Here is a 27,725-nt window from a genome sequence, read left to right as displayed (position 1 = left end):
TGCCTCATTTTAGTAAGGTTACTTTCAGTTGTAATATATTTAAAATTGGTGCACACAATTAAAAGACAGCACAAGACATGCGTTTGGTTACAACCTAATGTGTTGATAGAGATCTAGGTTAGGATGGAGCTATTAATAGCAATGTGTGACCTTGAAAAATGATGCATTTGGCAGAAAGCTAAAGGTAGGTTTAAAGCACTTTTATGAGAAATAATTTGCAGTGTGGACATCTAGTTGATAAAAATATGTTTAGTTTGCTAGAAAATAATTATGGGTCACCTTTAAAGAGTCTAAAACACACAGATGTCAGATTAAATCTGTCACAAGCTGTCAAAAATGATTTCGATCAACCTAAAATTGTCCAGGGAATGTTCCAAATCCAAATAATCTTACAGAGTGCTAATGTTGACACTGGGATTTTTGCAGCAGCAGATGTATGTGGAAAGATACATACAGTCTTGCAGTTCCCTCCTGGTCCGCACCAGAGCTGGCAGCAGGGAGTGAAGGTCAGGAACACTCCAGCCTCTTGACATGGATTCAGTGCAGCCATTTCCACCTGAAAGCCATTACCTACACTCTGCATTGCACTGATTACCTAAAGAAATTGGGGCGCTCCATCTGTTCTTCTCTACTTAAGCCACTTAAAAATAATAAAAAAGCAACCCCAGAAGAGGTTTCCCAGGACTTCACAATTAATAAGCAAAGAGCTACTCGGTACTGCATAAATATGGAGGAAAGAAAACGAAGAAAAAATTCACAGGAACAGATGAGAGTCAAACTCTGGGTGTGAGATTACGTCACAAAGAATGAACATCTCAGACTGCCAACAGGTCCATGTTTTATTCTGGGAGCAATGGGAGTGCTCTAAGATTAGACTGTGGCTGCACTGCATAACTTTGTAAATATTGACTCATATGGTGAGTTTTTTGGTATGTAAATCATATCTCAATAAAGCCGTTTAAAAAAAGAAAAACAGAAAAGATGTCTTTAAAACAGAAACTATAGAATGAACAAGTGAAAATGGACTCAGAAAAAAGACAATGGCAGTTTCATGCCAATAACACATGTATTCTAATCTGCACCAGCATATTTTAAAACACCCTATAAGGATAAGGTGATAGATTATTCAGAATGCTCTTCCCAAATGGAGCAGGTTGTAGCGAGTGGATTAAAAACATGGCTTGTAAGTGGTCTTTTCCATTCTAGCATCAAGGATAAAAATATTTTCACTGACATAGAATGCTGAGAATTCAATGCTGATGTGATAACTCTAACCTAAATATCAACAGGAGACAAACTGAATGGCTTATCATTCCTTAGGAGGGTTGGGTTTCATTCATAGATGCTGGAATCAGTGATGACTGTTTTGAAAAGCAGAATCTAAATGAGTGATTTTAAAAATGGTTAGTGCTAACTACCAGAGCCAGCTAATAAAGTTTCCTAAATATATTCTTTTAAAGAGCTGACCCCTTGCCTGCACCTCTCAACCCCAGGGCCCCGATTGTCCAGTGTGGCTCCTTTTTCTAATTTACATAAAGATACTGCACAGGCTAGTGGTGACACTGCTAAATGTGAAACAGGCAGAGACAGAAAGCATGACACGTCTAGAACATGTTAAGTAAGATATTATCACATGTTTAAAATGTCTGGAATAATTAAACATTTCTGTATCTCATACCACATTTTATTTTTCCTATTTCAGAACCCCCTTTTTTAATAGCTATAAAGCAGTCTGGTCAATCAGCAAACAGAATGGATCTTTAACGTAAGTGATAGTTTAATTTTCAAGACTTATTTAGCCCCATTGCTGATCTCCCAGACAAACTGTTTCCAAATCGTCAGCTATCTTGAAACATCTGAGTTCAATACATGAAAAAAGAGGCAGACTGGACTTAATTATTACACCTTAGGAAATTATTACTAGTGGTGACATTAAATATTGTCAGAAATCTAAAAGAAATATTCTTTCTCTTAACTCTAATGAGACTTGATTTCAAAATTACTATTAATTTTACATTAACAAAATAATTTTTTTTGTTTTGTTTTTGGCCAGGGGAAGACTTAGTGAAGAAATAAATCTCAAGTACTTTTAAGAAGCAAAGAGGCAGGATTACCTGTCTGTCTCTACCAGTAAACCTCTTGTACTCAATCTCTTCTTATAAAGAAACTAATTTTTAGAATGCATATGATAGCTTTAAAAGTTTATGCTAATGTCTAAGGCACAATTTTTCTATATTTTCCAGTCTATTACCAAATTGGACATGTATTTAAAATTTCCAATAAGCATTGTAAATTAAAGTTATTAATTTTCTAAAGTGCAGGTAACTCTTTTCTTCCATTTTCTCAGTTTTCGGTATACAGTTCAATAAATGGTGTTTAGCTGTTTATTCTTACATATGTTTACTTTATATTTTATTTACATTACACTGCATTATGAATTAGGTTTAGTCATTCCTCATGGAACTATTTGGTATTACATATTAACACATCTAAATGTAGAGAACAAAACTGAGAGGTCATTATAGGCCCTGAGTCATGCAGATTTGACTTCTAGTGCATGGTTGATTTTTTTATTACTCCCACACACATTAGTATTTCATGTTCATAGAGCAGCAACTACATCTTATAATAATCAACTACATTTGCAAGGAGCTTATTGTGAATTTATATAGTTTGTTTGCCTTTGTTTTTAACCTAGTATTCAATTATTTCATTTATTCCTTGTTGATAACATATATATACACACACACACACACACACACACACACACACACACACACACACACACACACACACACTGAAAACGTCCAGGTAGGGAAACAGGTGCAGAAGCATCAGCCAACCACCATCCCCTAAAACTGGGAGGAGCATGTATTTCATTTAGAGCCAATTTGATGTGTTAAGACCTTTCCCTGGGACTTCTGGAAAAAAAATTCTTACTCTTTCTGTTTTTTTTGGGGGGTGGTTTTTTTTTTTGTATTTTTGTATATTTTCCAAAGTTAAAAGTCAAGAGGCAGTCAACTCCAGCATGTGCCTGACTGGTATCCACCTGGCATGCCCACCATGGGGCGATGCTCTGCCCATCTGGGGCATTGCTCCATTGCAGCTAGAGCCATTCTAGCACCTGAAGCAGAGGCTATGGAGCCATCCTCAGAACCTGGGCCAACTTTGCTCCAATGGAGCCTTGGCTATGAGAGGGGAAGAGAGAGGCAGAGAGGAAGGAGAGGGGGAAGGGTGAAGAAGCAGAAGGGCGCTTCTCCTGTGTGCCCTGGCAGAGAATTGAACCCAGAACTTCCACAAGCCAGGCCGATGCTCTACCGCTGAGCAAACCAGCCAGGGCCTCTTTCTCTAGTATTTTTTACTTTTTTATTTTACAATTATTTGGGGAAAACCTAGGTAAGAATGGAGACAATTCAGAAGAAGTTAAGCTGAGAGGTAAAAAAAAAAATACAATCAAGTGATACTTAATTTTTTTAAACAAACACTTGTGTAGTGCCAGACACAGATTGAAGCACTTTATAAATATAACTAACCTAATCATCTTAACAAATAATGAAACTGAGACGTATCAAGGGGGTACTATTATAACCTTTACTTCATAATTGAGGAAACTGAGGCACAGAGAAATTAAGGAACTTGCCTAATGTCAAACAGCTAATAAGTGATGGAGCAGGAATTTGGACCCAAGTAATATGTCTTCATTTTCTGTGCTTAGACACCATGCTAGACACATACTTTGTGCCCTTCCATCAGTGGTAAGGTAATAAATACTTAAAAATGAGTTCTAGGAAAAAAAGGAAGGAAGGAAGGAAGGAAGGAAGGAAGGAAGGAAGGAAGGAAGGAAGGAAGGAAGAAAAGAAGGGAGGGAGGGAGGGAGGAAGGGAGGAAGGGAGGGAGGGAGGAAGTAAAGAAGGAAGGAAGGAAGGAAGGAAGGAAGAAAGGAAGGAAGGAAGGGAGGAAGGAAGGAAATTGGCATTTACCAATTTTCCTGGCATAAATATTTTTATTATGGCTAATTTTTGAGCTACTAACATGACATCATGTGGTTATCTATATTACTAAAAATTTAATAATCGAAGAGTTAGTATAAGTCAGCTTCTGAATACACCACTGGAGTGTACATCAAACATTCCTTCCATATGATTGCCTTTTGGTGAATCTATAATGTTGCTTTTAGGTTCAGTCACTTTTGGTTGGGTTTTCTGTCTTTTGTAACATTAGAGTTCTCACTGATTCTAAGTCTAATGAGTAATGCAATACTTCCACAGGATTGATTTTTTTTGTCATTATATTAGACCTCTATAATAACCTCATGAGATAGTCAAATTATCCAACAGGTTTATCATCTTACTAATCAGACACTGAGGCTTCAGTTGGTTATACATGTGATTTATATAGTACTAGCCAAATAATTTGCCAGACTTAGTACGAAATAGAAATGTGGGATACCTTTTTAAGAAATTATTAAGAAACGCAAGATGATGACAGTAAAGAATTAAGCTATGTATGAGGTCCTTGTAAGAATGGGCCCCCATGACGATGCCCAGCCATACTCTCATGAAGATGGCCCTGTGTCTGTGTCATTTCAGCTGCTGACTGATGGGGCCTATGAACTTGGATCTACAAGTCCCCATGGCCCTTATACTGTACTTTACGGCCTCCCTGCAAAGTAAAGGCTCTGTGAATACATCACTTACATTTCTATGTCAGTTTTGTTACTTAAATTATTAATGATAACTGTATTCATTTTGACTAATTTCAAGTAAAAAGACATGATTGACTCAAAGACCCCTATGTTACAAAAGCTATATAGGAGATCACAAGTACATCCAATCTTAATGTTTTATTTACATTGTGTTTCCTTTAGGTAAAGTTAAAATAAATCTTACATAAATGTGTTATGCTACTTATATCACTCATTTTTTACTTTGCAGACAAAGCCAGATAGAGAAAGCAATACTCTCACATATCAGATTTTTAATCATACTATCTGATATACTCCGCCCACTGAACACACCCAATTGCCTTATTTTTTAAAACTTAAGCAACTCTAAATATCCTAGGGAATTTAAAAGAAAAATAACCCACCTTTATCACCCACTACAAAATTTCAGAAATACTCTGATTATTTCTTCCTCATGGTAAACATGGGCCTAAGTAAAGCTGTTTGCAATGAAATAACTTTTTTCAAAGTGCTAAGCTCAGTCTAATGAGTTTTAATATTTGACTTCTCATATTCAAAAATCATTATATCCCATGATTAATACTTAGCTATGATGGAAGAATAAAGTGTGTGTGTGGGGGGATCTCTTATGTAAGGTAACAGTATTCAGTTTGATATAATATCTGGATTCCACTAGTCAATGTTTGATGATTTTTAAAGAAAACAGAAAACATGCCACAATAAACAGCTGAATAACACTCCAGATTTAATCTTTGCCAACAACCAGCAGATTGTTTTCTAGGAATTATAATAACCTAGTAGTCGAGTTTCGATGTAAACTGTACTCAACATTTTATTTACCTATTGACTAACCTAGGCTATTTAATTTTTATTTATGTTTGAAACATTAGATGCCAAGAGGAAAAACTTTCCACTATGGTTCCAAAGAAATGTGGCAAAATGCTCCACGTAAGTACATCAATACATTTAATTTGCTTTCAAAATAGTTTTCACGACTTACATTTAACCATGTAAGTCGTGAAACCATAAGTATCTTAGAAGAAAACATAGGCAGTAAGCTCTCCAACATCTCTCGCAGCAATATATTTGCCAATTTGTCTCTATGGGCAAGTGAAATAAAAGACAGGATAAACAAATGGGACTATATCAAACCAAAAAGTTCTTCACAGCTAAAGACAATAAGAACAAAATAAAAAGACAAACTACACAATGGGAAAATATATTTGACAATACGTCTGATAAGGGGTTAATAACCAAAATTTATAAAGAACTTGTAAAACTCAATACCAGGAAGACAAACAATCCAATAAAAAAATGGGCGAAAGAAATGAATAGACATTTCTCCAAAGAGGACATACAGATGGCCAATAGGCATATGAGAAAATGCTCAACATCACTAATCATTAGAGAAATGCAAATTAAAACCACAATGAGATATCACCTCACACCAGTTAGAATGGCGCTCACCAACAAAACAACACAGAATAAGATCTGGCGAGGATGTGGAGAAAAGGGAACCCTCCTGCACTGCTGGTGGGAATGCAGACTGGTGCAGCCACTGTGGAAAACAGTATGGAGATTCCTCAAGAAATTAAAAATCGAACTGCCTTTTGACCCAGCTATACCACTGTTAGGAATATACCCCAAGAACACTATAGCATTGTTTGGAAAGAAGAAATGCACCCCCATGTTTATGGCAGCATTGTTCACAATAGCGAAGATCTGGAAACAGCCCAAGTGTCCGTCAGTGGACGAGTGGATTAAAAAGCTTTGGTACATATATACTATGGAATACTACTCAGCCATAAGAAATGATGACATCGGATCATTTACAACAACATGGATGGACCTTGATAACATTATACTGAGCGAAATAAGTAAATTAGAAAAAACTAAGAACTGTATGATTCCATACAGAGGTGGCACATAAAAATGAGACTCAGAGACATGGACAAGAATGTGGGGTTACAAAGTGTGGTGGGAGAGGGAGGGGGTTGGGGGAGGGGAGGGGCACAAAGAAAACCAGTTAGAAGGTTTTGAAAGACAGTTGGACTTTGGGTGATGGGAATGCAGCATAATCAAATGTCAAAATAACCTAGAGATGTTTTCTCTGAACATATGTACCCTGATTTATCAATGTCATCCCATTAAAATTAATTAAAAAATAGTTTTCAAAAGATTTAAAATTTACCATTTTTGTTAATGAGAAGTGAAAATAAATGTATCACTAAAGAGGCGGGGTGTGGTAGGGGCAGTTCCAACATTGGTAATGAGATGGGATCATTTCAATTCTCTATGATTTACCCTGAACTACAGCATTACCTGCTCAGATCGGTTCTGATGCTGGTACTGGTACTGAGAAAAGGTATTACAAGAAGAAGCAATTTTGTCCTTTTCAAATTGTTTCTTCACTCTGGCCAAACCACCAGGAACTGTGCACATGTCTGGTTCTTCCATCATCTAGGACAATTCAATAAAAAAAAGAAAAAATCAACTTCATATTTTCTCAGAATAGGATTCTCCAACTATTTTTTAATAGTTGACAATTATTGATGGGTGATATATTTAAAAAGATATTAATATACACAATTATTTCAGTAGTCCCTTACAGAATCCCTTAATAAAAACATTCTATGTTATTTTCTCATTTATCTGCCCTTTGATATACATTATAAAAATATTCAAAATATTAAGTTAGGTCTCTTTTTCTCAGGTTTTGATGCCTGGAGATTAGCACTATTAGAATATATTTCTCTAATAATACACAAACTAATAGAAATTAGAGTGGATTCAATTTTAACTCAATAAGGTTGTCATTAAAACCTAAAATGTTATAAGCAACACATTAAGAATATTAAAAATATTTGATGGACCTGGCTGGGTGGCTCAATGGATAGAGTGTTCCTGGGGCATGCTAATGTCATGGGTTCAATCCCTGGTCAGGGCATATGTGAGAAGCAATCAATGAGTGCACAACTAAATGGAACAACTAGGTAGAACAATGAGTTGATAGTTCTCTCTCTTTCTCTCTCTCTCTCTCACTTTCTTCCTCTTCCCATCTCCCTCATTCCCTCTCTCTCAAATCAAGAGAAAAATTAAAAAAAAAAACCTCAAAACACACATTTGACTCACTCCAAAACGTGTTTAAAACATTGCAGATAAACAAAATAACCTCGGGGTAGCTCTTACTCAAAAATATTAATATCAGCAATAATAACAAATACTAGATACATAGTACACGGTGAGTTGCTATGTCATTTGATGCTTCTCCATATTCTATGAGATATGGACACTTATCTTGATTTTCAAATAAGGAAATTGAGAGTTGGAAAAGTAAGCCTGCTAAATTCTCACAGCTCGGATGTGAGTATTGGAGCTGGAATATGAACTCCTATCTGTCTGTCTTAATTACAGCTGACTGGCTTAATCATTCTTAGCCTTAAAGGACGGGCAGAAAAAAATTAGCTATACTACTACTCCAACACTCAGCTTAGCATTGGTGTGTGAGAACAGGGGAAGTGGTGGGAGTTATGATTATACGGGTCCTAGTCTATCATTGGCATTTTATAGATGAGAGAGTCTGTTTCAATAGGCAATGTTTAGAATAACTTGAAGAACACTGAGGAGTCTTTTCAGATTTTACGTCCCAGTGAGAAGTGCTGCAACTCAAGGGCTTTGCTTCTGATACTTTAGCACAGCCCCCAGCCCAGCAGGCACTCAAGCCTGGGTGGGAGAGAAAGACAACTCTACTTCCCTCCCTCAGGTCTCCTCAAAACTGGAAGAGACTCAGCAACAACACTTCAAACCCCAGTGGGTCTCCCGAGGTCTGGCCCAGTCCTGATGGAACCTTGGAAGCCTTGAGCCATGGAAGTACCTGGATGCCTGGCATGCCAGTGAGCTGAGGTCCCCACACCATGGACTGTGGGCCTCTGTGGACCTGGGATTATCACCCCAATATGCATTCCTTCCCTCAAACAGATCCTAAAAATACAACAGTCTTGGGGTTTCCCAGCTTCCAGAATATTGCAGACTAAATTCATACTCAAGGTTATCTGAATTCTAGCAAATATTCAAGTGATTGCTTTATTAACTTTGTAACCTTTCCCCAAGGACACGGCCTATTCAATAGTTAAGAATGTACACATTGGCAGTATGAGAAAGAGGGACAAGTTGTACACTTACATGTACTAGATACATATTCTATCAGACTCTGCAACAAACTTCAAACATAAGTCCTGGCCAATTACTGCCATTTGATACATGTTTAAGTCATGATAAAGTATGGCAGCCCTTTTCAAATTTAAGATTATGAAGAGGAAGGGAAAATTAAGGCTAGGATTTTTTTTTTTACCCCCTTGTCACTTAACTTACATATGTGGCCTTCCTCAAGTGATCATATATAGAAAATACAGTGGGACAAAAGTAGGTTTACAGTTGTAAGTACAGGAAACACAGTTTATTCTTGTATTATTATTTATTACTTATTTTACTATTTATTAGTATTATAACTATAAACTTACTTTTTTCACACCTTGTATATAAATATTAAATTATAGAAATTAAGGTAATTATTGTGAGGAAGAATCTTACTCTCTCCAATGATTATAAACAATGGACAAAATCACATGCTAATTAATCTGGCAAACCCCAGGAAATATCTTAGTATACCCAAAGATACTTTCCTAGTATGTGTATTTTCTCAAAAAATATTAGTTTCTATACTGAACAGGTTGCCTCTCATCTGCCAAATGGAAAAAAACAACAACCACTACAGATATACCTATTTCATTCCTTCAGCATTGTGCTTTGGAATCAGCAAATTAGATATGCTAAAATGCACACAGTTGATTATTTTTACTGTCATACTTCCACTCTCCCTAACATCTCTGGTGCTGCTGTCATACTAGAGTTGCTGTCCACACACCAAACGGAGGCAGCTCCTTTAAGCTGCAGTTTAGTGGTAGTGGTAAAGTTTTCTTGTTCAGCTAAGATGGTAAATGAAGGCTTCACATGTAGACACAGGACAGTTTGTAGCCATAAATTGGCTCAGATGGAGATCATGTCCCATGGTTTTGTCTTGTTTAGCACTATGTATTAAACATCCCAAATAATTCATGATCTTGTAAATGACCACTTAACTTAGATTGCTTAGATTGCTTTGTTTTGAACTTTTTCCCCCTCCTTTTTGTATTTTTCTGAAGCTGGAAATGGGGAGGCAGTCAGACAGACTCCTGCATGCGCCCGACCCAGATCCACCCGGCATGCCCACCAGGGGGCAATGCTCTGCCCATCCGGGGCATTGCTCTGCTGCAACCAGAGCCATTCTAGTGCCTAAGGCAGAGGCCACAGAGCCATCCTCAGTGCCTGTGCCAACTTTGCTCCAATGGAGCCTCGGCTGCGGGAGGGGAAGAGAGAGACAGAGAGGAAGGAGGGGGAGAGAAGCAGATGGATGTTTCTCCTGTGTGCCCTGGCCGGGAATCATACCCGGGACTCCCGCACGCCTGGCCGACAATCTACCACTGAGTCAACCAGCCAGGGCTGTTTTGAACTTTTTAATGTTTATTCTTATTCCAGGTTTCTTATTGTTGGAGTCAGAAGTAAGATTTAGAATCTAATGGATATGCCAATAATAAAGTTATCTTACGAAGTTAGTTTAAATATCCAACATAGAAGCTCCCTGATATTAAGTTAGTTTAATAAGAAAATAGCCTATACTTAAAGTTAGGTAACTATTCTACATAATCACCAATTTCCTTTATAAAGAACTGTCCTTGGATTCTGGGACATAATAGAAATAACATAAGTTGGGGAGTTGGACATACAGTGATTCTAATTCCAGTTCTGACAATTATAACTTTGGACTAGAGTTCCTGAACCTCAACTTTATTTCTCATAAACTGAGAATAATAATATATTTTTCAAAGATTTCTTGTGAGTGTTAAAATAAAGATAAAGGAAATAAAATTGCACAGCACAGAATCTGGCATTTTAATATGTTTCTTGACAACTGTTTCTTTCCCTTTCTCTTCTAGGGAGCTTCTGCAGTCTGCTGCCTTTTAATGAGCATGACTTTCATCTGGGTTCAACCAAATGCCATCTGGCTGAGTCTAGGACAATAGGAAACTGATCATTGTCATCTTTGTTGATGTGATTGAAATATAATAGTTACAATTTGGGTCTGAATAAGTGATTTCAGCTTTTGCACATGAAATATTTGGTTCATTTGTTGTATAGACAGAAATTTGATCACAAGCAGTTTCCATGCTTTTAAAAATTTGAACAAGCATTTGATACAGCTGACCAAATAAGGCCGTTGTGGTTTTTTAAAATTTTTCTTCAGATATTTACCAGGACTATCTGAGCTAATGTAATTCTTTTTCTTTCCCTCATAATATTTACATAGGGCCAAACCCCAAAATAGGGCATTTGCTGGGCCAGGGATGCTTTCTTGTATGAGAGGAGGCAGTTAAATATAGTTAACAGAGTAACTAAGTCAAGAGAATAGAAATTTAATGTGGTTTGTCACAATTTACATGGTTTCCATAAATTTTACTTTTCCTTAGTTATATGTCCTAATAAATGAAGGATGGTTAACTAAATAACCAATCTTTAACTAGGTATTTTCAAAATGAGCTTGTTTCCCCGAGCATCATTTCTCCAATTTAGACACTAATTTGTATAAAGTTCCTTAATGAACCAGCAGGGGGTACTATCTAAGAAGACTGGCAACTGGCAGGAGGTGCTGGAGTGATACATGTGATCTCAGGACTTATGTCATTTCTTTATATTCATTCAAAATTTATCTGCATCTAAAATGGATTTTAATGACTATGTAAAAACTTAAATGTCATCTAGAATTGTAACATTGTAAGTGAGTTTGGCACAGTCAGCTTTGTCTCTAAATAATTGTAAAAAAGAATGCTAAGAACAGCTATTTTAGAATACCATGCTTTTTGGCTATTCTCTCTGTCTTGGTTAAATGAACAATTTCACTAATATGGTGACTGTAATTATAAAATAAGATCTTTATATTCCATTAAGCTATAAAGCTGCTACTAATAAAATGACTCATCAAATCCTGTGGCTAGAAGGCCACAGAATATGGAATACAACTAATTCTTTTGAATATGACTTTATTATGCGTTGGTTCTAAAAATTGGTGGTCTTACTGAATCCTGCTGTTTCCTATAATCATAATTGGTTTAGCAGAGCGCCAGTGCCTACATTGCTAATCTCCTTCATTTATATGTTGATTAACCTACATCTAATGGATTTAGTACATACAGAGAAATGAAAAAAGCAAAAGAAATTATACTGTCAGTGAATTTAAATGAACTATACTTGAGACCAAGGAGGGAGGCATGCAGGCCCACATTTTTAAAATTTGAAATTAATTCTTGACTTTCCCGAGGAGAATAGCTATAGGTTAAATGATAATGATGACAACAATAACACATTTATATGGCACCTTATGGTTTACACATAAATTCTCTCTGACTCCTCACTAAGATGCTCTATGGTAGATGGCTATTCCCATTTTTCAGGTAAGGAAACTGAAGCTCTGAATGCGGTTAAGGTAGTAGCCCAAATTCACAAAGTTAGTAAGTATCAGAGCTGAAGCTTAAATTTAGATCCTCCCAATTTGATACACATATTTCTGTGCCTTTTCTACTTTATTCCATTGTGCAATAGCACTCCTATATTGCAGTAAAAGGAGGGTATGTGAAGAGAAGACAACAAGCACATTGCCTAATACCAAACCACCAGAAGCAGCTTACATTGGCAGAGAAGCTGCGGCAGTCACCCTTGGAAACAGCTGCTTGGTACCTCGCCATCCGCTCCTTTAATGACACCAAATCCTGGAGGTCTGATACACCCTCAGTCAATGCAGCACTGTCTTCTACAAATCCACTTGCAGGCTGAGTAGGGCCAATAGTCACTGAAAAGAAATGTAGCATGCTCAGATAGGTGTCAGGCTTTGTAAAGAAAGTAGCATCACCTTATGAACAGTGAAGGCATTTAAAATATCTGGTCACAAAACAGACTGCAATGTTTCACAGTATTTTCTTTTCTTTCAATCATTCTTTCTTTTTTTTTCCCCTTTCTTTTTCCAAGTGAGAGGAGGGGAGTTACAGAGACAGACTCCTGCATGCGCCCCAACAGGGATCCACCCAACAACCCTTGTCTGGGGCCGATGCTGTGGCCATTAGGGACCACGCTTGCAACCGAGCTATTTTTTGCACTTGAGGCAGAGGCTCCAAGGAGCTATCCTCAGTGCCCAGCAGAGATGCTCGAATCAATCGAGCCATACCTGTGGGAGGTGAAGAGAGAGATAGAAAAGGTGAGTGGGAGAGGTGGAGAAGCAGATGGTTTCTTCTCCTTTGTGCTCTCACAGAGAATCAAACCTAGGACATCCACATACTGAGCCAACACTCTTTAACACTGAGCCAATGTCAGGGCCGTTTCACAGTATTTTAGATAGTTCACGGTTAACCTCTTTTCTTCAAGTGTCAAGCAAAGCTACAAAATACCTATATAGGAGCATATGCTTATACAAACATCAAAAGAAAATGTTGTGGCTCCTACTCTTGCAATTATTCTGATGAGAGTTATTTATTAAGAGATACATAGGCCCTGGCTGGTTGGCTCAGCGGGAGAGCATCGGCCTGGCATGCAGGAGTCCTGGGTTTGATTCCCGGCCAGGGCACACAGGAGAAGCGCCCATCTGCTTTCCACCCCTCCCCCTCTCCTTCCTCTCTGTCTCTCTCTTCCCCTCCCGCAGCCGATGCTCCATTGGAGCAAAGTTGGCCCGGGCGCTGGGGATGGCTCTGTGGCCTCTGCCTTAGGCGCTAGAATGGCTCTGGATGCAACAGAGCGACACCCCAGATGGGCAGAGCATCGCCCCCTGGTGGGCATGCCAGGTGGATCCCTGTCGGGCGCATGCGGGAGTCTGTCTGACTGCCTCCCTGTTTCCAGCTTCGGAAAAATGAAAAAAAAAAAAAAGTTATACATAATGTTAATTATAAACATTTCTGAAGCACTGTGTGTTGGATTCGTGCTAAATGCTTTCAGAGCATTATGTCATTTACTTCTCTGATAATCTCATAAGATAGAGCTATTATTTTCTAAAATTCATAGATAAAAATGCAGTCAAAATTAAAAAACTTTTTTATGATTACACAATTAACAAGTGGCAGATCTAATGGTTGAATTTAACCTTTAGCAAGTCTAAAAATATTTTTTCCTTCTCTGTCCACCCCCAACCCTCAAGAAGATAGAGCTAGCTAAAATATGTGAGTGCTATGAGAATTGTAGACCATTTTTTCTTTTATTCATAGATACATGTTACATAAGATATATATATAGATAGATATATAGATATATATATATAGATATAAATAAATTGGCTAATCCCTTCACCTTCGATTATCCAGTACTATGGGAAAAAACTTTGTGAATCACCTGTTTTCCCACTGAAGCCATTTGTCTGACAAAAATAGAGGGTGGAAAGATTTCATACTTGGAAGTAGAGCAAAAGACTGATTTCATGACCACAGGCTAACAGTTAATAGAGGCAGAAAGGTCTTAGAGATCACATAGTCTTCCCTAGTCTAACCAGCTCCTTTTAGGTATAAGGAAATATGTCTAAATGTCTAAAAGGAACACAAGGACCCACCATGTAATTTTCCATGGTTAATTACATGTGTCTGACCTGGTTTCAAAACTAGTTTTATATTTTATATAGTGTTTTTTGTTACCACTCTGCTTGATGGTTTACTGTTTGCTCTTAAAGAATATTGTAATTCCAAAATCATTTCAATCAAATATTTTTGGGACCAATTAGTATATGAAATATACATACATACATATATATATATATATATATGTTTATTCATTACTTATTCATGCACCCCTTGCCTTTCACCTTAGGAATGACAGTATGTGGGACTCATAGAGTAGAGCTCTTTTGTGTACTCTGTAATTTGGGTTGTTTTGATTTAATTACTGTGATTAAAGAACCCTAAGTAACTGAGAGCCAAGCTGTTTTTTCCCTTCCCTGTTCCTCTACCTTCTCCTCCAATCCCCACCTTGAACTATCATATTTAATTTTTTGCTTTAGTTTCTTTAAGGTTGTTGTACACACCAGCAGCTGAAAACAACTGGACCCAGAAAATATTAAAAATCATTTCTGGCCTGACCAGGCAGTGGCACAGTGGATAGAGCATCAGACTGGGATGCGGAGGACCCAGGTTCAAGACCCCGAGGTTGCCAGTTTGAGCGCAGGCTCATCTGGCTTGAGCAAAAAGCTCACCAACTTGAACCCAAGGTCGCTGGCTTGAGCAAGGAGTTATTTGGTCTGCTGAAGGCAAGGCACATATGAGAAAGCAATCAATGAACAACTAAGATGTCGCAATGCGCAACGAAAAACTAATGATTGATGCTTCTTATCTCTCCGTTCCTGTCTATCTGTCCCTGTCTATCCCTCACTCTGACTCTCTCTCTGTCTCTGTAAAAACAAAAAAACAAACAAACAAAAACAACAAAAGAAAACAAAACAAAAAAAAATCATTTCTGTTTTGACTCCTTGATTATTTGGTTTTCCATTGAGACTTCTTATTCAGATAGACATTTTAATATATTTTAATTAAAATTATAAATATATTTTATTCAACATGCTTTGAAAAAGATACAAAATATAAAGGAGTAAGAAGCTGTATCATGTGAATGCTGTGATGGTACAACACTGGTAGGTTTACAACAAATGTCAGTTATTTTTGAAGTTCACCTGTCATCCAAAACCTCATTCCCATACAACAGTACACTCTTTCAGTTGATTCTGACCAAAAGGGACTCTGACAATCCACTGAAAGTCTTTTACCATACTTGCTGAAGGAAATACATATTCAGTTTTTCCCTGTATATTATCTATCTGCACAGGTGAGTTTACTTCGTATTCACTGTCCTCTTCTTACTTTGTTATGAATAATTACCATATAGATTTTATTGAACATGACTCCCTAAAGTTTTTCCACCTTAAAATATAAATTTTATTTTGTATATTATTCCTATAAAGATATCATTCTTTTATTAATCTTAACAGATAATCAGGAGTTTATGTTTGCTAAAATTTACAGATAGTATTTACTTTTCAATTATTCATTTTTTAAAATATTACTGAGATGTGCCCAAGATTAATAGTAATTCAGTGGCCTGATTATTAAGAGATTTGGATTCCATTGCCTTTTATTCTAATCACAGTAAAGACGTCACATATTAATATCTCTCCCTCTCTCTCTCTCTCTCTCTCTCTCTACCTTTCTTCTTTCCATTAGTAACTGTGCCTACTCAGGTAGGGTTGTGGTGTAGAAAACTTACCTTGAGCTAACAAGCTGTGTCCATATTATTTCCTAACCTCCTAAGTGAATGTCTCATTGACTTCTTTATCTGAAAACCAAGGTGATGCTTCTTCCCCTGTCTACTGTAATACAGTGCACCTATCTGCTCCTAACTTGGTGCTGATGACACCTGATGTAATTTTTAAGATTGTTAAGACAGCCGCATTCTTAGACATGTGTGCGGAAGAGACAGGAACATTGTCACCTGACCTCATAATGTATTATTTCAGAAGACTTGAATGCAACTGAGATTGAAATCCAGTGTGAAATGAATTTAGGGTATCTTCAAAGAGAAAGAAAAGGAAGAAGAACAATAAAGCTACTACTGTGATAAAATGCCTGGAAAAATAAGGAATGATGGGATCTGAAAGTATGCAAATCAGACAGTGGAGAAACATGCCTTATAAGGCGAAAGTGGACTGTGAAAGAGAAGGGAAAAATAAAATTTTAGGTGATCATTTCTGTCAAAAAATTATATATATTAATATTATAAAATGATTATATTAGAATACTTGTTTCTGACATTTAGAGGTAATTTATTGAGCAGATGGATAAATGAAAATTCAAAGAAGTTCAGTGAATTCTTCCATTTTCAGACCTTATAGAATAGCCAGGACAAGAATCCATAGCTCCCTAAATAGTAAATGTTTTCTTTTACTTGATGATAAGAAACTAACTCCTAATCCATAGAAAATATCAATTCTTTGTACAGTTGTCTCTCATCATATCATGGTTCACTTTTCATGGTCTCACTGTATCACATATTTTTAAATTATATATATCTAATTTTGTATCTCAGATTTTTTGCTATATTATGTGATTTTGCGGTATATAGGTATTTTTATATATTTATTATTTTAATTATTTTGGTGGTAAAATAAGCATTTTCTAGCCTAAAAATTGGTAACAATATAAAAATATTAATTAAAACATATTAAAAGAACATTAAATCAAAATAAAATATGTAGTGTGCAGCAGATGAATAGACAAAGACTCGCACGTGTGGAAAACGCAGCTACAGCTGCTTCTGCTTGAGCTAGTTTGCCCACATGAGATCATACATGGAATACTATTGGCTGATGGATGGGAGGTGACCAACCAGAGCACTGTGTTCTGTACATATAAATAATAAAATAAATATAAGGTTGCTACTTAATGGATTTTTGCCTATCATGGGGGGTCTGGAACCTAACCCCCGCGACCACTGTATAATAGAATAAATCCTATTTTAGACCAAAAAAAAAAAAAAGGCTCTATGGAAAGTAACCGTACTGGAAATCTGATCATAAATTCTCAATTGGGCAGTTCATGGCGCCTAGTCATGCCCCAGGAATATAGCTTTTAAGTAAAAGGTTTATCTTAGCCTTAAGCAAGCTGTAAAGTCAGTAGCCACGGCCACCATCACAGCTGCCTGGCCCATGCAGGTTCACATTTGATTCGGACAGACGGTAATAAAACAACGGAGCCAAGAACTGGCAGGCCATTAGCTTTAATCCTAGCTTGCACCCGGAGGGCAAAAAATACACACAGTAGGAAAACGCTTCCCTTTCCATTCAGGGCTCCCAAAGCCACTGACTTATCTGAGTTTCCTAGAATCAAAGGTTTCTACCTCACCAGCCTTATTCACCTCTGTTTCCCATCTCCTTCTCTCTGCACAAACTGGCTTCTCCTTCAGCACTCTGCCATCTTGTCAGCTTCTCTTCTCCTCCACATGGCCTTTCTCTGCTGTCCTCCAGCATGGGCTCCTCTGCCCCATTTTATAGTGTAGAAATCAAAACTTTTAATCCAATATACAAACAAGGAAGTCTCTGATACAAAGTCACTTTTCTAAGGCATAATGAGATTCCTCATGAGAGTGTACCACCCTACATCATGCAACAGTCAAGGGTGTGGGGAAAAGCTTAGCTTTAAAACTAAGCCTTACGCTATAATGACTTTGCCACCTTACAGCCTGTCTCCCACACCCAAAGCGAGCAAATATATATGTCATATTTAAAAAACTTATTTGACCAACAAAAGCCTTGTCCATTGTTTCTGTGCATCTAAATTGACATACCTTTGACATAAATTGTAATCACCCTCAAGAAAGCACATAATCTTGTTAACTGTCCTGTAACCCAATACCTGGCTTGCTTGCCCCTCCTCCAGGTAGTCTTCCTTACATTCCCTCCTTAATTTCAAATGCATAAAAGAAGCTGAAAAACTGTCAAGGAGCATTTGGGCTCTTGCTCCTTGCCATATGTTGTCATTTTGGCTCAAATAACCTCTTTCAGCAGAAAGAATATGTAGGGGAGGTACTTTGAAAAAAGATAAATCACTAAAAAAATTCAAGCTCTTATGAAAACTATTAGATAACAAGGTCAATAATGTCTTTTTATGAGAATTCTGAAGTTTTTTGGAAAAAAGATTTATAGTTTTTTTAAATAAAAAAATTTATATACTACAGATAAATCCAACTTATGTTATTTCATATTTTCTTAAATCATGAGAGGTTGTATAACTAAAGATTTATTGCCCCATCTCCAAATGTGAATTTTCTTATGTAGTTTTTGAAAACAAAGTAACTGACTAAATCAATTAACCAACAAAATATTCCCAGGTTAAATATTCATTCTGTCTTCTAGAATTTTAGTTTCTACGAAAAATTCAAATTTACAGCACTTTAAAAATAAGCATAGTAATTCAATATAAGGCAGAATACTCTTCTTATCTTGAACAATTGTTCACACACCTGCTGTCATTCACAGAAGGGACTGCATAGTCAGTCTTCCATATATACTTGGAAGCATTAATAAAATAGCTTTAAGAAGTCAGATATATAAAACAAGGAGGAATACTCAGTGCAATTAATACACTTCAAAATTTTCTCCTAATTTTACAATTCGTATTATCAGTGAAAGAATTCTTAGACATATGCAAAGACTAATATCATGAGATTTCAAAAAGGTCATTGCTACATTTGTTATAAACCCTTCCTCTAATGAGCTGTTCAGGGAATTTTATATAAGGAATTCAGTGGTTTATATAAATGATGTCTCTCAATATTAGGAAATCACAAATCTATACTTATTTCCTATTAAACAAATAATTATCTAAAAATCTGAAATAAAAGTTATAAATATGACCCTAAGATCTTTGTAGAGTAATAATTACTGGCAAAATCAGAACAATGTTTATTCAGAAGATGTCTAATGATGCCAAGTGCTTTGTCATGATATTATTTCTAAAGCAAGATTATAGGCCTGACCTGTGGTGGTGCAGTGGGGAAAGCATTGACCTGGAATGTTGAGGATGCCAGTTTAAAACCCTGGGTTTGCCTGGTCAAGGCACATAGAGGAGTTGATGCTTCCTTTTCCTTCCCCCTTCTCTCTCTCTCTCCTCTCTAAAATGAATAAATAAAATCTAAAATAATAAAAATTAATTAAAAAAAAGATTTTTATGCAAGCATATTTTCTACATGTAAATATTTTCTTACTTTAAAAATACAGAAAGCATATTCCCAAAATGTAGTTGTAGATAAAGTTTTATGGTAAAAATGATTGTGTAACAATACAATGTATATTATTGGGTGAAAAATACATAGTAAATGGCAGGTGCTTTAAAAGTGACTTTACACAAATTATTTAAGTTTTCTGAGTCACCTTATTTCTTTTCCCTTTTACCTACCCAATATAAGGTGAAAGTTTATAGAATAAAGTACAAAATATTTTGACCTCTTTATTTTATAAATCTTATTTATAGTTAGTGGGTTATAATGTTGCTATTAGCTGTGTCTGATTTACAGCAGAGATTTGGCTGAGGTGAAATCAGAAGAAGAGAAAGTTTTCAGAGACTAGAACAGAATGAGGATTATTAAAGTTCTCAGAAGAATTAAAATACACCTCGAACACAGTCAATAGAACATGCCACAGAAAAGAAACTCATGAACATATTAGCAATAACGTGAAAAAGATGAAAAAGAACAAATAGAAAAATTAAAATTATATGATAACATTATTTCAGTGAGAGGGTGGGGATTTGGAAGAACTATAAGACATAAGGTGGGAACAATTTTCTGAAAATAAAATTTAGGCATAGATTAAGAATATTTCCATAATCCAGGAATAAAATTAATTTAAACACCAATATATCAGCAAATCCTGATAAAATATTTCATGCTCAAGGAAAAATTCTAAATTATTCAGACACATGAAGAGTTTCTGTGGTAAAGAAACAAAATTTAGACATCCACATCTCTTCTTTTTAATGGAAAAAACTAAAAGGAATTAGAAAATTGGTTACTGTCACAGACATTTGAGTTTTGTGAACTGGAGTCTATATGAAGCCAAGTTGATAGTCATCTGAGAAGGCAATAAAAGTCAGACACAGTCAATGTAGCAAAATTCAGCCAGAAAGAAAACAATGGGCCTCAAAATAAAATACCTAAGGGAGAAGTAAAATGAAATATAATAGTCATGAAAATAAATACAGGTCAAACTTCACAGTGAAAGACAAAGACAAATAAATCCAACTATGTGCCCCTGCAAGAAATCAATCTAAATAAATCACAGAATTTAAAGAGAAAATATAGGGCAAAAAATGACCAGGCAAATAGAAGTGAATAGAAGCCATTATGGTTATATTTTTTAATGCAAAATAGTATTAAAGAGAGCTATTCTATAGATAGAAGATACCATCCTACTATGTATGAAGCTGTGACTCTGTAGGCCTCTGCGTGCTGACTAGCCCAGTACAGACACACATAAAGACCATGAATAGCAAGGAAAAGGAGAACTTTATAGGAATATAGTTGCGGTGGGTGACATTAACATATCTTCCTCCATCTTTGTCATAGAAAATTTCAAAAGTAAATGATTTGAATTATATAATCAATAGGCCTATTTTAATTTATTTGTTCTCATTAAGTAAGTATTGATTAACTATAATAAACATAAAACACATCCACTATGCTCCAGAGATTTTAGTCCAGCTGGAAAAAGAGATAGGCGGTTGTAACCCAAGAATTAAGGGGTTTACAACCGGTGGGTTGGGAGCCTACAGGCTCCCAAGAAGTTGAACATATAAATATATGAATGAAAGAAAGATGCAGAAAGAGGACAAATCAGCAGCATTACAAACAAATAATGCTGCGAAAATTGGATAATGCTTTTGAGGAAAACACTAAGAATCCCCACCACACTGTGTATGACAGAGTATTAGCTGGACTAAAGACTTAAATATATATTTTTAAGTGATAAAAAAAACTCTGCAGAGAAATGTAATTCATAAAATGATTTCAGTTGGACTTTCTTTTTTTATTTTTTTGTGTGACAGAAACAGAGAGAAACAGAGAGAGGGACAGAAAGGGACAGAGAGACAGGAAGGGAGAGAGATGAGAAGCATCATTTCTTTGTTGTGGCACCTTAGTTATTCATTGATTGCTTTCTCATATGTGTCTTGACCAGGGGACACACCGAGTGACCCCTTGCTCAAGCCAGCAACCTTGGGCTCAATCTGGTGAGCCTTGCTCAAACCAGATGAGCCTACACTCAAGCCAGCGACCTCAGGGTTTCGAACTTGGGTCCTCCGGGTTCCAGTCTGATGCTCTATCCACTGTGCCACTGCCTGGTCAGGCCAGTTGGACTTTCTAAGCATAAACATTTAAAGTAAAAAAAAAAATTCAACAATATTTATCAGACAAAAGGAAAATCAAAGAGAGACAATTATGACAAATAGGCTAAAGTATAATTTTTCAGTAAAGAACATTGACTGATCAGAACAAACTGTTAACATTATTAAAAGTGGATGACTCAAAAGAACGATTCACAGTAAAAAAAAACAAAAAAAAAAACCAAAGAGCAAATATGTATGAAGTGCTTTCTGTTTGTCAGATACTATCTATTAAGTGCACTCAACCACCCTATAAGGTAGGGACAATTTTTATTTTTTTATCTCCATTTTACAGATAAGGAAACAGAGACACAGAAAGATGATACAAATTGCTCAAGATCAGGAGGCTGGTGAGCTCAGAGCAGGAAGGGTAAGCCAGGCTGTCTGGCTTCAGGTTCTGTGACTTTACAACCATTCTATGCTATGCTACTTGTCAAGTGTCCATAAAAGCAAACCCACAACCAAACAACTACCTTTCCCAGTAACCAGATTAAGGAAAATTCAAACTACAAAGGAATGCCTCCTCCTGTTGTATTGCACACACAATAATAATAAGCCCCAGATAGCTAATCTAGTGTATAATCATGACTCAAAAGAAATTCTAAGACTTAATAATAATTTGAACTTTTGACCAGAAAAACAAGAATTTGATGATTTTTTTCTTTAAAATTTTTTAAAATAAATTTAAGAAGCCTTTATTTAATCGAAACTGAGAGCGAGCAGAGAGTGAGCTGGCATGTCAAACAGGAGCCCACAAAGCTGCCGCAAACACAGACAGCAGCTTCAGGAAAGTAAGCAGCTTCCAGGGACACATCAATAGCCTCGCTATTATATTCTGGACGCATTATAAAGATGTCCACTACTTCGTACTTGAAAAATTGATTTAGAACTAATTTGGGAGGGTGATGAACTAAATTCTATCAAATCTAGATATATGATTTATAACCCAGCTGGGATTTGTGTATAAGATGTCATTCCAGTGGACGTATCTTAGGCTCAGAGCCATAAGTATGACTAAATTGTCTATAATTCTTAGTATTTGCATATTCCTTAGCTAATAATAAAATTCATCTCCTTTAAATATTAGAAATGTTGCTGCCAATTCAAATTTGTAACCAATTTGAGTTATATATATTTTACCCTCATTTGAATATTATAAAACCAAGAAATGTACGGAGAATAAAAGGAAAGAGCAAGTGCCTAATGCAATCTTGCTTTGAATTACAGTTCATAAAAAACAAACAAACCCGTGGACAAAAAGGGCAGGGTAAAATGAATGAAAGTGTGTATGCCGTGACAGCACAAAAACTATATTGTGGCATCCATCCAGTCCCTGAACACAGTGGATCACAGTCCACTTTTTAAACTACTTTCCCTATGATTCTAGTCTCCCCAAATGCATTGTTATTGAGTGCACACTTGCCACTGTCCCAAAAATCAATTTATTCATCTGATCACCATACTCTATACTGAAATCTGAGGGTAATAAAAACGATTAGTTCTTATTTCCTTAGTGACTCTTCCCTCACCAGTATTCTCCTAGTTAACCAGACACTGGAGATGATTCTGTACATCCAGTTGTCTTTAAGAGGAGGAAGACAAGTTTGAGCATGAGTAGACAAATCAGTGGTTCTCCAAAGATGTTCACATTCTTATCCCCAAAATCTGTAAATATGTCAGTGTACGTGGCAAATGGGACCTGGCAGAAGTGATTCAGTAAGAGAGACTGAGATGTGGAGGGTGTCTTGGATTATCCAGTTGGGTTCAATGTAATCCCAAGGGTCCTCATAAGCAATTGAGAGTGGCAGGGGAGTCAGAGTAAGAAAGGAGAGGTTTTGACAGAAGCAGGAGTTAGAGAAAGAGAGAGAGAAAGAGGGAGAGAGAGATGTTGATTGTAGACTGTCAAGGAAAGGTCCATGAGTCAAAGAACGCAGGCACTTTTCAGAAGCTGAAAAAGAGAAGAGAACAGATCCTCCCACCCTCACCCCAAGCTTCTGTAAGGGTCTTATCCCAGACAACACCTTGATTTTGGCCCAATGAAACTCATTTTGGACTTTAGACCTCCAGAACTATAATATGATAAATTTGTGCTATTGTAGCTGCTATTGTTTGTGGTAATTTATTAAGTAGCAATTGGGAAGTAGCAGAAGCATCCACTGTACACATCCGACACCTGTCCAAGTCAGAAATCACTATGCAGTAAATTCTTTTTAGGCATATTTTAGTGCCAGCTCCCTCAAATCTCACAGATTTATATATACAAACTACTCTGTAATGGAAACATCTTTGAAGTTATCTTTATGTCCCAAAGAAGAAATGCCCACCTGTTTATAGATAAGATTCCATTTAAATGTCTGTTTAGGTTCTAATCTGAGTAACAGATTTGCCAATTCTAATTATAATAACTTCTTGTTATATAGACTTGTCTTTTGTCTTCTGCAGAGCCTGTCATTTCACAAAAAATGCTCCTGGTACCAGAGCATTCATGAATGAACAGAATTTAGTCAGAAATTAGATAATCATTAGTATGTTAATATTGCTAGTTTGGACATTTGAAAATTTAATCATATTACTATTAAGTATTTTTAATTAATTGCTCAATCTAAAAAATTGGTCAGTTAAAAAATCAATAATTGAAAAATATGACTAATTTCTTTGAAATAGTCAAATAAATTAAAGCCATTACATGCCTGAAGATGATATTTTTACAGCATAAGTCTCTTATTGGACATTTCCCCTGTACAATCAGACTTAGAGTGCATTACAATGATAGTAACTATCTACTAATGAGTGTCAATTATATGTTAATCATTTTACATGTCTTATCCCACTAATTCTTATAACAATGGACTGATAGGTGGTGTTATTTCCATCTTACTAAAGAGGAAAGTAACATTCTAAAGAAAAACATAATTTAGTAAGTAGCTAAGCTTGGAATTGAGTTCAGAAATTTTTGAATACAAGACTATTTAACCCTTCATAGTCACTTATGTAACTATATTTTTAATAAAATATAACATTTTATTACAAAGTAAGTTTTTAAAGATATAAACCATTTTTTCTGCTTCCTAAACATCTACATGCAAATCATTTTTAGATATTGTTTATTTCAGTTATCTAGGGATAAATCAAAGGGATACTAATAAGCTGAATTTTTATGACTCTAAGTGGCTCCTTTTTTTGTCTTTAGTAACTTGAGTTTAGAATTAGAAATAAAAGTACACTTTTTAGTTATAGTATTTTGATGACTAAGATGATCAAACTTGAAACAGGGTTAGGCATTAATCCAAATGACAGGAATAGAGATGAACTTTACTATAGGACAGAAAATGCAAAACAAGGACCAGGGCTCTCATTTTCTATGATTCACGCTGCCCCAGGGCATGACAGGTTTTGTCATTCTTCCCTCAAAGTGTCCTCTTATTGAAATCTTTATCCCAGATATACAATGAGACTATTTGATAACCTTTCTTCTAAAGGCATTAGTCATACAATCAATAAACATATACTGCCATCCACTGTTGGCCAAGCATGGTGCTCAGAAGTGGGTATTAAATAATCATTATTATATTCAGTCTTGCTCTACTTGAAAATCAAAGTAAAGAAAAACACAAGAGAGATTCTCAATAAGTATAGTATTCTAAAAAGCATTAATCTGGCTTTATCTTTATCAACAAAAATATACTACAACAGGTAGCATCATGTCATCACGCTTACTTCTGAAAATAACAAGTTCCCAATGGCTGGCCCTGTTAAGGAAGTTGGTTTGTATGAAGAAAAATCCAAATGGAGCCCTCATGAGGCAGGGAATCTTGAGAAACTTGGTGGCTCACAGTTCCACATTGATACCCCAGAAACCACATTTATTTACATACAGGTGAAATCAGATTGAAATGGATAAAGCCCAATAAGATTCAATAGGGTTGAGAAGTCACTAATACGTAGTTTCATAGTTACTCAATTTCTCTTCAGATTGTCCCCACTTGATCCAGGCAGAGGGTAGCTCCCTCAGTAATGCTCTTCCAACATTTGAAAATTATACTTCCATTTGTATTACTTCTTACTTTTTAGTGTATCTTTGAGTTCCTCTGTTCTTCCCACTTCTCTCACCTTCCACCAACACGTTAGTTTCTCCAGCACAGAACAGAGCAAATTTTGTAAACCTGTTCTACACTAGGTTCTGTCTGGGCACATTATCCTACAGGAGGCAGACCCATAGAGAGATTAACCAACACATCTGACACAGAAGCTTCTCTTTCTGATACTTTTGGTTGTAAACAAATTGTTTAACTTCTCTAAGCCTCCTTCTTCTTATCCTATATAATGAGAATGATAATAGAACCTACAATTGTGGGGAGGGATGAAGGAGACCTCATAAAAATAGTTTTACATAGTATCTTGCACATAGGAAATAATAAATGCTCACCAAAGTATTATTATATACTCTAAGTATTATCATCCAGATAATCTGAGATGACAAAAGTCTGAGAATCAGAAAAGTTATCAAGTTTTCCAAAACTCTAAGTTATTAAATAGCAAGGATAGGACTTGACTCAGGTCTATCTGCATCAAAAGCCTTCTGTAAGGATGTTCCATTTCTCTTTATAAGTCAAGTATTTATGACTACCATCTTCCCTAAAACAAGGAGAACACAGTAAATCACAAAATAATAGATAGGCTATGACCAGGTAGCTCAGTTGGTTAGAGTGGCAGCCTGATACAACGAGGTTGTGGGTTTGATCCCCAATCAAAGCACATACAGGAGTCAACCAAGGAATGCATAATAGGTGACGTGGCAAATCAGTGTTCCTCTCTCTCCCTTTCTCTTTCTCTAAAATCAATAGATAAATGAAAAAAAATGGATAATTATACACTGAGATTAGAGTGAAGAAAATGGCATAGTCCTACTCATATGGCAACAGAGATTAAGAAAGTATATAAAAAAGAAGGAATTGCTAATTCAATGTATAGGACACTCAAAGCATTGGTTTGTCTGTGCTTTTGTCACAGCAACATAGCAGTCCTCTGAAGCAACATGGTGTTCTTTGGAAATGTAAGTTCATACAAATTACCCAAGTATATCATACATTAGGGGCAGATCTGCTTTTTAACCCCTTCCCCATGTTTTCCATTACACTGCTTATTTTAGGTAAAATCATAAACCACCACTCAAAGTTGTTCACATTTTTCATTTCCCTGTGGGGCCCCTGAGCAGTGGATTGGGCACAGTGTGTCCCGGCCTGGAGCAGCCAGGTGGGATGACGGGCCACTCCTCGTCCCTGCTGCCCTTCTTGCTGCCAACCACTGCCAGAGAAGGGGGTTGCATTCCCCATTTTTGACTCATTGCACTGTTGCTGTACAAACCTACATTGTGAGGATGTGGAACACATATACAATGGACTACTACTCAGCCATAAGAAAGGATAAAGCATTGCCATTTGCAACAATATGGATGCTCTTGAGGGCATCATGATGCGTGAAACAAGTCAGAAAATAAAGGAAAATATTATCTGATTTCATTCATATATGGGATCTAAAAGAGAAAACAACCAACCAACAAACAAAACAAACATTTATTGACACAGAGTTTGGTGGTTATCAGGGGAAGGTGGTGAGGGCAGATAGAAGAGGGTGAAGGGAGTAAAATATATGATGACAAAAAGAGGTGATAAGCATATAATGCAATATACAGATGTTGTATTATAACATTCTACACTTGAATCTCATATAATCTTATTAACCAATGTCACTCCAATAAATTTAATTAATAATGAAAAAACCCACATTGTGAGGAACACCCCAGAATTAAGAGGTGTTTTTATATACTGCTCACAAAAATTAGGGGATATTTCAAAAATGAATATGAAGTGAAAAAATATCCCCTAATTTTTGTGAGCAGTATATTACGGTTAGTTTGAATATAGATATTCTTTTAATTTAAGTATTGTACTTAAATTGATTGCCATTCCTTTCTTCCTAAAGGCTCTGTTCTATAA

The 27,725-nt window shown here is 36.2% G+C and overlaps 1 protein-coding gene across 2 annotated transcripts in view; it reads right to left on the bottom strand.

The window, feature by feature from the left end:
- Positions 1 to 27,725, bottom strand: part of XIRP2 (xin actin binding repeat containing 2) — an 87,365-nt gene that overhangs the window by 45,455 nt on the left and 14,185 nt on the right. The window contains exons 2-3 of one of the 2 annotated variants that reach the window (XM_066346456.1): positions 12,463 to 12,623; positions 7,007 to 7,144 (exon numbers count right to left, since the gene is read on the bottom strand). In XM_066346456.1, coding sequence (XP_066202553.1) covers positions 7,007 to 7,144; positions 12,463 to 12,519 — 195 coding nt within the window. In that variant the 5' untranslated portion in view covers positions 12,520 to 12,623. Of the gene's footprint in view, positions 1 to 7,006; positions 7,145 to 12,462; positions 12,624 to 27,725 lie in introns of those variants that run through there. The other variant, XM_066346457.1, reaches the window with a different exon arrangement.

This window comes from Saccopteryx leptura, chromosome 7 (genome assembly GCF_036850995.1).
Source record: "Saccopteryx leptura isolate mSacLep1 chromosome 7, mSacLep1_pri_phased_curated, whole genome shotgun sequence".
NCBI classification, from domain to species: domain Eukaryota; kingdom Metazoa; phylum Chordata; class Mammalia; order Chiroptera; family Emballonuridae; genus Saccopteryx; species Saccopteryx leptura.
This window is presented reverse-complemented; position numbering and strand designations above follow the sequence as displayed.